We start from the raw sequence: 12235 nt of genomic DNA, 5'->3' as shown, positions 1-12235 counted from the left end.
AAGATTTCTAATTTCCTACTAAAATACTTCATAGAAATAAGGTCCTAGTTTGTCTTTACAAGGTTCCCTCATCGTTCTTGTTTCTTTATAGGTAGAAAGAAAGAGAGAGAGGAGAGAGAGGTCATAATAGCATTTTCTAGGTCATCATGAAACCGTTTGATCAGATTTTTCTTCATTAAGAGGAATTGTTTTTTCTGTATTATGACCTTTCATAAGGAGATCTCACTTCTTTTACTTCTATTTGGCATTACTTTAACTTGTAGGCATTTACTGACTAATGTACATACATTTGCAACACAAACCAGGATTACATTCAGAACTGAATTTTTATTATAGATTAAAAATTTAAAAATCTGAGATGCATTAGAATTTAACCTTTTAAACACCGAGAATGAGTATTCAGAAAGGTAGAGGGAAAACTCAGAGGAAAGTCATAAAAACTTACAGAGAAGAAAACAGGGAGATCATAAAAGGAAACTGATTGAGAAAGGATCAGTATATTTGACATCATTAATAAATTTGGAGAGAACAATTTCAGTTGAATAATGAGATTATTAGATAGAATACAGGGAGTTAGAAAGAGAATAAGGAGCAAAGAAGTGACAGCACCAATTTTAGTCCCTTTCTTTAAGGAGGTTAGCCATGAAAGCATAGAGAAATAAAGAATGACAACTAGGAGGGATAAACAGATCAAGGTAATTAAATGAATGCATAATACATATAGTATTGATATATTAAATAAACCCAATTTTAAGTGGATTGGTGAATCTGTATGCATGTTTAAAAGTGTTAGCATTAAAGCACTAATTAATTCCCCTGGATCACTGAGCCACTTAATGGGAAGTGCTAGACTCAGAAAGTGCCACTTAATGAAAATAACTATCTTGTCTCTAGAATTTGAGGATGGATCTGTTTTATAAAAATTTCAAGGTTAAAGGGATCTTTGAGACCATTAAGACTATAAAGACACTGGGTCAGTTGACCAACTTGTTGAAACATTAGCCTTACTTATATTTTTGGATATATTTATATATTCCAAAATAATGTACAACGATGTATACAATTCTATATCTCATTTAACCCTTTGATTCTATAGATGTGGAAACTGAGACTTAGAGAAGGGAAATGACTTGCTCAAAGTTACATGACTACCCAGTGATGGAGTTAGAAATTAGACTTTCTGTTTCCTAACTTCTTGTCTAGTGACTTTTGTAAGTACATTTCCCCCATGTGATTTATAGTAACATTAGAACCATTCTTATACACAAAAAAATAGCAGACTGAAAAAGACTTTTTGAGATTCTTTTTATTAATTTTATTAAGTGTATTGTATTGTCTATATCACAGATCTTATCAATTATGCATACATTCTTCATCAAGATAGCTAGAAACAATTTGACAAGCAAAAGTTTAATTCTGAGAATGAATGAATGATTAATAATAGCTTGTACTTACACAACATTTCAAATTTCACAAAGAATCTTCCTCCAAAGAATACTATGAAATAGGTAATGCCTGTATTATCTCCATTTATAGATGTGAAAACTGTGTCACAGAGGGGTTAACTAACTGTTCCAGGATCACAGAGCTAGTAAGGGGAAGGGAAAGAAGTTGAACCCAAGTCTCGATACAAAATAAAGGTTTTCTATGACCTCATATTTCTTTCTTAATACAGCCTTAATGTTATTCCAATGTAGTTCTGAAATTGGATTTTGTTCCTAATTCTAACCTTTAAAATGTTAAAGGTAGCTTTGAAATATTTTTATCTGAAGGTTTTTGTGTGATCTCTGCAATTCACCATTTGTGTGTTTTTCTTGTTTGTTTCTCCTGTTTCTTATTTATCTTTGAGGAAATATTCACAAATATAAAAGACTTCTCTAAGTTTCTCTTTCTGTGGAGAATTCAAACAGAGTAGCTGAGCAGGAGCCTAAAGAAATATTAGTTCTTTGGATCTTTTGGCCCAAATGCCTATGGCTTCAAAAGGATGATAATGAGCCCTCCCAAAGTAGTCATTATTCTAATAATCAAACTTGAGCATAGAAAAGCAATATCTCCTCCCGTCTCTGTAAATTTCAAAACTTCTCAAGTCACATTACAACGTTTTTATCTGTGTAATTGACAAGACATCTCATCCCAAATATCTCACCAATGCTTCCAATTAAGTCCCAAATTGAGCTAATTATCTTTTCTCTTAAACCTACTTTTTCTTTCCACTTTCATTATTTTTACACAAGGCATCACCATTTAACACTCACAAGTTCATCACCATCCCTGATGTCCTTGCCTGGAAATCATCTTTTCCCCCAGACTTCTCTCTTCATGCCTTTTGATACTTCCCTAATGTTTTTTTTTAATCATGTAATATGTATTACAGCTATTTAGTTTATTAGACTTTAAAGTTCTTGAAGGCAAAGATGGTCTTATCTAAATTTGATAACTCTTTCCCATAAAGTTTTCTGTATATTGTAGTTATTTAATACATGTTTGTAAATGTAGTGCTTGGTTATGCTTAAAGATTTTAAGAAAAGGCATCATTTTCATGTACTTGAAAAAATTAAGATGTTAGTCTCTTCTCACCAATTGTAATAAAATCTGATTTCATTCTCTGGGTGTTATTTTAAAATTCTAATTTGCATTGCTCATATTTTTGGTGAGAAAAAACCCCAACATGTGAGTGGGAGGATGTTGAATGTGTTTTCAATGGTATTTATAAAAATAAAATATTTACTTTTTTCTACTATAATAATTATAAGCAATTCTGGAAAACATTACACCCTTATTACTTATTCTCTGTGTGACATAAATGGGAAGAAATGGAAGGAAATACAGAGTATTTTTGCTTTATCATGTGTATAGGAAACCCCTTCCACCCAGGGGTGTGAACTTTCTGCTTGTCTGAACCAGACCATTAGTTTGACTGGAATGCTCCAAAGAGAAAGATTTTGATTGGTTCCTAAGATGTGGTAGACTAGCTCACAGGGAAAGGAAGTGATGTGGAGAAAGATAACTATAAAAAATGAGACTGTAGAGGAGATCAGGTTCTTCTCTGGAGGTCTTTGGCTGGGGGTCTTTCTGTGATTCTGCATTGGTGGCTCTGGTGGAAGACACTCTTGTGGGCTGGTAAGATTAGGGTGGTAGGCTAGGAAATATATTTATTTCCTTCCTTTATTTCTTTCTTAGACTATTTTTATATTAAATTAAATTGTTAAAAGCTACTATCAGGGGGCATCTGGGTGGCTAAGTGGATTGAGAGTCGTATCTAGAGACAGGAGGTTCTAGGTTCAAATCTGGCCTCAGACACTTCCCAGCTGTGTGACCCTGGGCAAGTCACTTAACCCCCATTGCCTAGCCCTTACCACTCTTCTGCCTTGGAACCAATATACATTATTGATTCCAAGACTGAAGGTAAGGTTTTAAAAATAATTAAAAAAACAAAAGCTACTATCATCCTTGGGTTAAATATAATACTTGGAGTATTGGATATTAATTTTAATCTTTACAGACTTAAGGGTTAATTATTTTATAAAAGGTGACCATAATAATCTTTTTAACTAATATATTTCCAAACCAGTTTCTAAATATTACATTTAGCATATTATATTTGGTATAATATTAATTTTCAATATTATAATCAGAATTTGAATATTTTAGACTTAATATATATTATTTACATATTATATATGTATTAATACATATTAATATATAGAGAAATGACATGGCATAGTGGATATGCCTGATCTTAGAATCAAGAAAATCCATGTTCAAGTTTTGCCTCAACTTAGTTGTGTGGCTGTGAGCACGATACTTAGCCACTCTTGCTCCTACATAATGCTTTGAGTTAATGAATTTTAGATGAGTGACCGATCTGCAGAGTTTCAGGGGGTCCTTTCACTGGGTTACTCAACACAGGACACATAATATAATGAATATGGTAGGAAATGGTACAATATTATTTGATATAATATAGCGTGTCCCAACTACTTCTACCCAGTACTCTGTGGCTTTTCAGTGTCTTTTGATTTGTACAAAGCTGATGCTAGAGAGAGGAAACACAAGCAGAGAAGCAAGGCATCCAGGCACCTCTATTAAGCCTGGTCAGTTAAGTTCAAGCTTCACTTAGTGGGGATGAGGGACCCCTCAGATAGTCCCTGCCCCACTTATACCAGGGCAGGGAAGACTTTTTTTTTTTTTATTTCCTGCCAGAAGTCACACCTCCCTCCACTAGAAATCACACCTCTCCTTGATAGCTGCATTTTAAGAGATCCATCATCTAGAACTTGCTTTTTTCCCCTTCCTTGGTGTAGCATCATGTATGATTAGCTTTTTGAACCAGAAGCTATCAGGGATGGGGTAGAGTCACTTGGTGGTCCAGGGGATAGACCCCTGGACTTAGAGTAGGGAAGATATGTGTTCAAATGATGACTTAGACATTAGTTGTGTAGCCTTGAGCAAATCACTTAGCTGCTCTCAGCTTTAGGTGCTTCATCTGTAATATGGGATTGAGTCATCATCATAGCACTTACCTCACAGGGTTGTTACAAAGATCAATTAAGATAAGAGGTATAAAATGCTCTGCAGCTTTCAGGTTCTATATAAATGACAGTTATCCTCCTCTTCCTCCTCATTATTGTCATGTCTATCATCCTTCTTCCTTTGGAGACATATTTGTACACAAGTTCAAGTTTCCTCGCAGTCGCTGGGGAACAGACCATGAATATCTATCTATACATAATCTGAAGGCAATCGGGAAAATCCATGCAGTTGAGTGGAATAAAGGCTGGGAGGCATTACAACACTAATGCGCTTTGTTCTTTGGATAGAACTTTTCAAATGAAAATTTGTGTATTAGGAGATATTTTCCCCTATCCTTAACTTTGTGTTTTCCTGATCTTTGAATGGACCGATTCCTTCCAGCTGTGTCAAAATCCCTTTCTGTTCATTTCATGTTATGTCCCAGGCATGTTCATTTAGTAACCTTTCTATGAGGATGAATGAATATGACAGTAGCGTATACATATAATTTGTGAAAGTCTTCCCTCATTTTTCCATTCTTCTCTCCCCCATTAAGTCTCCAATAGCCTGTCAAAGTGTCTACATTTCTTCCCTGAGGGTTATAGTCTAGTTTTTGTGCTGAATCATTTTCGTCCCCAAACTTAATTTGCAAATACCCTTGGAAGGGTAACACCTTAAACAATTTATCATCCATTTAACACCTCAGGGAAGATTAATTTATCAGCTCCTGGTGAACTTGAAAAGGGATGCTGTTATTATGAAGGCAAATTTGGTCTATATCACAAAGTTGTCAGTGTTCAATACTTTTGTGTTCCATTGAGTTTCAGAGCACAATTCTTTCCGGATAAACTGAAACAAATTTATATGTCATTTGATTAGGGCTATTTATCTCTTACTTTAGTATTCTGAAGGAGTCAAAATTTCCTCATGACTTATGGACAGTCTTAGTGGTGCATCAATAACCCTCAGACATTAGGGAATAATAGGAAGGTCTCATTCACACTGGCCAGATTATTAAATATGGGACATTTATGAGAAAACAGAAAAGAAACATACATTGGAATGAGAAGGGGTAGAGGTCGTGAAGCCTATATTGGCTTGTTGTCTCTTCTATTGCAAATAATCTTGTGCAAAATATCTTGATATATATTCCATATAATACTTATAATATTCATATCTTGACATTTATTTTACAGGAATAACACTCTATAGCCACCCATATGGAGGTACCTTACTGAATGAAGACAAAATGTAAGTTAAAAAGTCATTATAGAGTAAATTCTTAAATAGATGGAAGTTAAAAATAATTTGTTGACTTCCTTTAAGTCTTTTTCTTGAATATAAACAGAAAATCCCTCTGGCTTCTCCTTATGTCCAAATATCTTATTTTAGATATTAAGAAATGAATGCCTTTAAAAAGAAATGAATGAAAATATGTACCTTCTCCATGATTTATTCTACAGAGATTACTTTGGAAATGATAGATTTTCTTTCCTCTCTATTTATCTAATAAAACTAAAAAGAGAAGGTCCTTGTGATTACTATTTTGTTCTTTCTTGTACTTAGGTGTTGACCTTCAAATTTGCAGGAATACTAATAATAAGAAAAGGAAAGAGACAATGGACAATGAATGCATGCATTAACTAATGAGAAAACATTTCTTAAGCTTTTAGTATATGTTAAACACAAATAGAAAAGATAAGCAGACCCTGCCCTCAAAAAACCCCTATATTCTAATATAATGAGATAAAATACAAAGGTGGTGTCTAGGGTCTACTTTAACCCATGAATTAAAAAGGAAGATGAATGTAGACATACACTGACATGCCCTTTCAAGAAGCATTGGTAATATTCTTTTGTTTACTGTTCCTGGAGCAAAAGAGTGGAATTTGAGTAAGGATTGGGGGGACAAAGAAGGACACGAGGACTGCAATATATTAGGAAAATGATAGCAAACCATGTCTGGATGTCTGTAGCAGCTAGATGAAGTGATCTCTCACCATTAAGGATAGCATAGTCCTAGAAAGAAGGTAGAAGTTCAGTTGAATAGAATATAATGTGTCTCTGGTATGGCAAAATAGCAGAAAGATAATTATAAAGCATGGTCAGGTAGCCAGTATTGAGAAGATACAGCAAATTTTCATTATACAAGACAGAGTAGGAGGTTGTACATGTTCATTTATTTTTTCTTTCTTTTATCAATTATTTATTAAGTTCCTACTATGGTGTCTTGGGGTCAAAAGGAGACAAAGTTTAAGATTGGATCTCTGACATATAGACCTTACATTCTAGTAGAGGGATTAGAAACAAATGTGGTAATATCATCTTAGATGCCTATGAGATGACATACATAGTGATGCTAAAGAGATGCTTTTCTTTTGTTTGAGTAGAGCAAAATGATTACAAAGTTCAATAAATATGTGACATTCCTAGCATGAAATATCAAACTTATTCCTCCCATAAGATGTGGTTTATTCAGTCTTTGGTGTGGCTTGCTCTCCCTAATAGGATTCTAAAGGAAGACTGTTATAGAGGAAGGTACTCTAGTTACTTACTCCTTTAGCTCTTAAGGTCCTCTAATGTGATTTTTCAGTTATACAAACTTATCTGTTCAGAGAGATGACAATTAGACCTTAAATATAACCATGTACTTAATAAGTTGAAAACAAGAATAACTTCAATTTTATCGGTATTCATATATTAAGCAAATAGAGAAATAATAAATATAGCACAGTCCACACATGAACTTGAGTCATACTCTCCCATTAATACATTTAGTATTTGTTGGAAATAGTAGGTACCCACTTCTAGAAACTTAACAGAGAAGCACATAACTGAGGAAGACTAAAATACTCAGTGTACCTAACAGGTCTGGAATTGTAAATCTTTCTGTCCTTTTTCTCTCTGAGAAAGGGCCCATAAAAGTTTTTTTGACAAGCTAAGATTCTTTGTTGAAAAGTTGCTTTCATTACTAAACACATTTTATCCAGGTTGTGTCTGACTAACCCTCTAATGGATATGACAGTTTCACATTAACTAGTCTGTGTATTTGATAACTTTTCTGATTCTATGCTATTCTTTCATTTGGTTGGACTTCCTCAACAGCAACTATAATATCCATCACCTTCAGCTTCAAATTCAAAGGACGTTTTCAGATTAAGCAGTATTATATTGTTTTGAAATGGTGATGACCTTTATTCTAAAGTTAGCAAAAAGCCTCTCCCATTCTTCCTTTTCCACATTCTTCTTCATTTTCTCCACTTCTGAGCAACAACACATCAATAGATATAAGATGAAAAAGGGTTACTGAGTTGTCTGTCTTTTTTCAGATGTATGCCCCAGATGAATGCACTGTCAGTGATCATTCCCTTCCTTATCCAAGTAAAGAACGTTGTGTATTGTCTTTAAAAATGGAGGTATATGTCATAGGGTTATATGTCTAAGTAACAACATCAAATCTTCATTTGTTCTGATAATTAACTCCTTAAGGCATTAGGCCCTTTTCTAATGATTAATTTTATATCTATATTTATTAATGTTATCTTTTTATAATAAAGGCAGTGGAGTATGCCAGTGAAATGATTAAAATAAGAAAAACTCTTTTGTCTTATTAACTTTAATAAAGTAAGAAAGACCCAAGTACCCCAGCTGAAATTCACGAATTCCCTAAACCTTGAATCTTCTCAGATTCAAAATTCCCTCCTGGGTGCAGAGATTAGTCTTTATATAGCCCAGTCCTGTGCCGGGAAATAGGGGGCATGGTCCCTCCCTAGCATAGGATTGGTCCAATTCAAGACCAATCCTACAACAGGAAGTAGGGGGCGTGGCCCCTCCCTAGCACAGGATTGGTCCAACTCAAGACCAATCCCACAACAGGAAAGAAGGGGGCATGCTGGGGAGAAGCATTTCCCCTGGCCACAACACTTTAAAACCCACACAAGGGAATAATTTCTAAAACACCTTTGGTCCCAAATATAAAAATATTATACAGAATTTCATTATGTACTGGGTAATGTTAGGTAGTAGCAATTAAGTGGTACAGTGCATAGAGTACTGGACTTGGAGTCAGGACAATTCATTCCTGAATTCCACCCAGGCCTTGGATAATTATTGAGCTGTGTGACTCTGTACAAGTTGTTTAATTAGGTTTGCCTCAGTTTCCCAAAAGATCTGGAGAAGGAAAAGGCAAACCACTCTGTAACCTTGCTAAGAAAATCCAATATGGGGTCATAAAGTGTCAGACACGACTGAAAAAACTGAACCACAAAACTTATAGTAAATGCTTCAGTACAGGTAAGGATCTCAGAAACTCTGAGTTCAAAGAAACTTCCTGAGTCATCTAGAATATTGTGTAAAAATTAATCATAATCATCACTACAACCTATAGCTAGTTTTAATATTATTCAAGCTAAAAAGAAATGGCGATCCGGCGATCCCTTTAAGTCTACTCTTGTTTCACTTTCATGGTGTTCTCACTTTACCTTTAGCACTGAAGAATGACTGACTGAAAAGACATGACAGTTTACCCAACGCAGTTCTGATTGTTTTCCTTTGGTTGTAGACTGGAGAGCGTCCGACAGTGTGGAGTCGCACTCTGCATCATGCTGGGCTTCTCAATCCTCACGGCATCGATTGGCAGCTCCATAGTAAAAGACAGGGTGTGCGGAGCGAAGAGATTGCAGCACATCAGTGGACTTGGCTATAGGACCTATTGGTTTACTAATTTCATTTATGATATGGTATGCTGCTGAAATAGGATTTGTGGATATGGGCTATCTGGCTAAGTGGGTTGGGAGATCTGATAACCTCAGAACAATTTAGAAAATAAGGTGCAATTTCATGGACAGTATTTATAGTTTTATTTCAGTATCTGACAGACAAATGGCTAGGTTTCCAAAAGATTCATAGGGCTTAGAGCTGGAAGGGACCATAGAGATCATTTAGTCCACCCCTTTCATTTGATAGAGGAGGGAACTGATGACTCTCACATTTTATCACCAGGGATTTGGAGATGGGGCTTCTCACAGCTCAGGTTTTCAGCTAAAATGAACCCCACCTTAGAGGGATCTCAAGGTCGATTCAAGGCATCATCATTCTATCAGCCTTCTCCAATTTTATTGAAGACTCTTTGAACTAGGAGTCAAAAGACCTTAATTTGCATGAATTACTTAGAGACCATGTGACCCTGATGGTCATTTCAACTTGCTAAACTTCAATTTCTTCATCTTTAAGCTGTTTCATAGTACTTGTACTTCATAGTTTTTTTTTTTAAAGGAAAGTACTTAAAACACTATTGGAATGTGAGTCATTATTGTTATCATTGGAGGAGTCCAATTTACTAAATAATTGGAACTGGAAGTATGCATTTTTTTTCTTCCCCTTTTAATAGAACTCTAAATTCCAACCTGCAAAGACTGTGTATTTTCTATTTCCTTTTCCACATCTAAGCCTTCCAGGGGTGTGTAGGAGCAAGCTTATACAGACTCAGGAGAGCAGATTTAAAGTTTTCCATGTGAACATTTATGCCTCAGAAATCAGTAAATGCTACCAAAAAGGGCTTGATTTTTTGTTTCGTTGTTTGTCTAGACTTAAGAAAGAGTTGGACAAAATATTGATAATGCACAGCAAACTGAAAGGCATGCATCTTTTTCTCAGAAAGACAGTTAAACATTTACCAGCATATCCTGGCCTGGAATCTAACCAAAACAACACTCACTGGTTTCTGAGTTGCCTTGAGAGCTGAATCAGGCTTGCTTCTTAAGAATTGTCTGGGCTTACTTTCAAATGGCCTCATGGCTTCTTGGCCATCCACTCTCCCATCAAGTGAGAGATTTCATTGCTAAGCCCAGAAGTTTTGAGGCTTTGCCACACTGTCCTTTCTTATGGGGAAAACAGCTATTGATAAGCACAACCAGATAAGCAACATCATCATTTTAAAACAGATATAAATAAAGTATTTTCCCCCACAGCAGGAAAAAATGTCTAGGAATAGAATGAGCCAAGACCCTTGTTATTACCTTTATGATCTTGAGCTGCTCACTTGCCATCCCTAGACCCAATATTCTCATCAAAAATGAAGGAAGGGATTGGATATTCTCTAAGTACCTTTCTAGCTCTAAATTCTATGTCCTAGGATCAGTAAATTCACACCATGATTCACTGGAGCCTGCATAGTAACCAAGGAATGAATATTGAAAGTGAGGATGAACATATGGGCATATCAAAAATTCTATTTCTTTCTATTTGCTTTTGAAGCTTGAATAAAGTTATTAAAAATGTGTTTTCTTCTTAATGGATAATAACTTCTCTAATTTGACCTCTGGTCTCATTGCAACTAAGTAAACATGTACAGAATTCAGTCAGTGCAGAAAAAAACATGCCCAACTTCCTGATGAGTTCTTTTAACATTTGAAAAAATAATCAAATGGGAATTGATAGATATAAGCCTTTTTTCATTATTTTTTTTAATTTCTGAGGGGTTAAACATGTATTTTAAAAATCTTGAATGCTATAAAGAGCCTTCCTCGTTAATATGTTCACTCTAAGAATTGGCATTATCCTATGTATGAGCAAAGGGTATTTGGTTGTCTCACGAATAGTATTGATCTGTATGTATAATAAAACTTAATAATATAACCTAACTTGTATGTGATATTGAACCATATTAAAATATTTGTCAAGCTTAAAATGTTTAATAATACTTATGATACCTTAAGTAATGTACAGTTATTTAAATTAATTAATGATTTAAATAAGTTTTTTATTTCATAATATAATCCTAAAACAAGTAGCCCCTTAAACATTGTATTCAAGGCCTTCTTAATGTTTTGCTCAGGTCAGATATGAAAATATAGTCATTCAGTTGAAAGGATAACTATAATGAATGAAATGATTTGGAAGAAAAATATTATGAATGCAAGATGAAGGAACCCTCCACGATAAGAAGATAATAGTAAAAAAACTCATCTGATCTGCTGTTTCTTTATATTTTTTCCCTTTAAGCTATTTTACCTGGTTTCAGTCAGCCTGTGTATTGGAGTTATCGTTGCTTTCCAGCTAACAGCCTTCACTTTCCGAGAGAACTTGGCAGCCACTGCCCTCCTGCTGGCCCTTTTCGGGTATGTGATTGGAAATGCCACAGTGGAATTATGGTGTGTTCCTTGCAAACGAAAACCCTAGGATTGCTTTGAACCTGCTGTTGGGTGCATGGTTTTCTCTCTCTTCTAGCAATTATACTTCTGCAAGAGATATTGAGAAAACAAGCTCCAGCATGATGATGAATACTCTGTGGGAGGAGGGAGAAAAGTGACACACTCATAATGAGAACTGGGCTGTCCTGATCTCAGAAAGGCTGTTTGATAATCTTATACTGTATGAAACAGATTCTGTCTTATCATCACTGTGAAGCTAATCTAGGTGTTCAAACTAGGAAAATTGTTAGCCTTGAAATTGCAGTGGAGAGGTTTCCATCATGAACTTCTATGCCTTGCAAAGATCCAATTTTGCTTCTTGTAATATTCATGATCAGTATTAGTTCATCTGAATGCTAGTTTTTTTAAACTTAAAAAATAGTACAAATGAAATATATTTATCCTGGGATCGCCCAAGTGCTTTCCACAAACTAACAAAAGATTAATGGTTCTAAGTGGATTGGAAATTTTATCTTTTCATTCTCTTCATGAATTGAAATGTGATGATCTATTTTAACTAATTCACATCTATG

At 35.0% G+C, this 12235-nt stretch overlaps 1 protein-coding gene across 1 annotated transcript in view; it reads left to right on the top strand.

Annotated features, from left to right (window-relative positions):
- Positions 1 to 12235, top strand: part of ABCA13 (ATP binding cassette subfamily A member 13) — a 497021-nt gene that overhangs the window by 341889 nt on the left and 142897 nt on the right. The window contains 3 exon segments of the mRNA XM_056806268.1: positions 5709 to 5763; positions 9074 to 9251; positions 11515 to 11630. Coding sequence (XP_056662246.1) covers positions 5709 to 5763; positions 9074 to 9251; positions 11515 to 11630 — 349 coding nt within the window.

Source organism: Monodelphis domestica, chromosome 7 (assembly GCF_027887165.1).
Source record: "Monodelphis domestica isolate mMonDom1 chromosome 7, mMonDom1.pri, whole genome shotgun sequence".
Taxonomy (NCBI): Eukaryota; Metazoa; Chordata; class Mammalia; order Didelphimorphia; family Didelphidae; genus Monodelphis; species Monodelphis domestica.
This window is presented reverse-complemented; position numbering and strand designations above follow the sequence as displayed.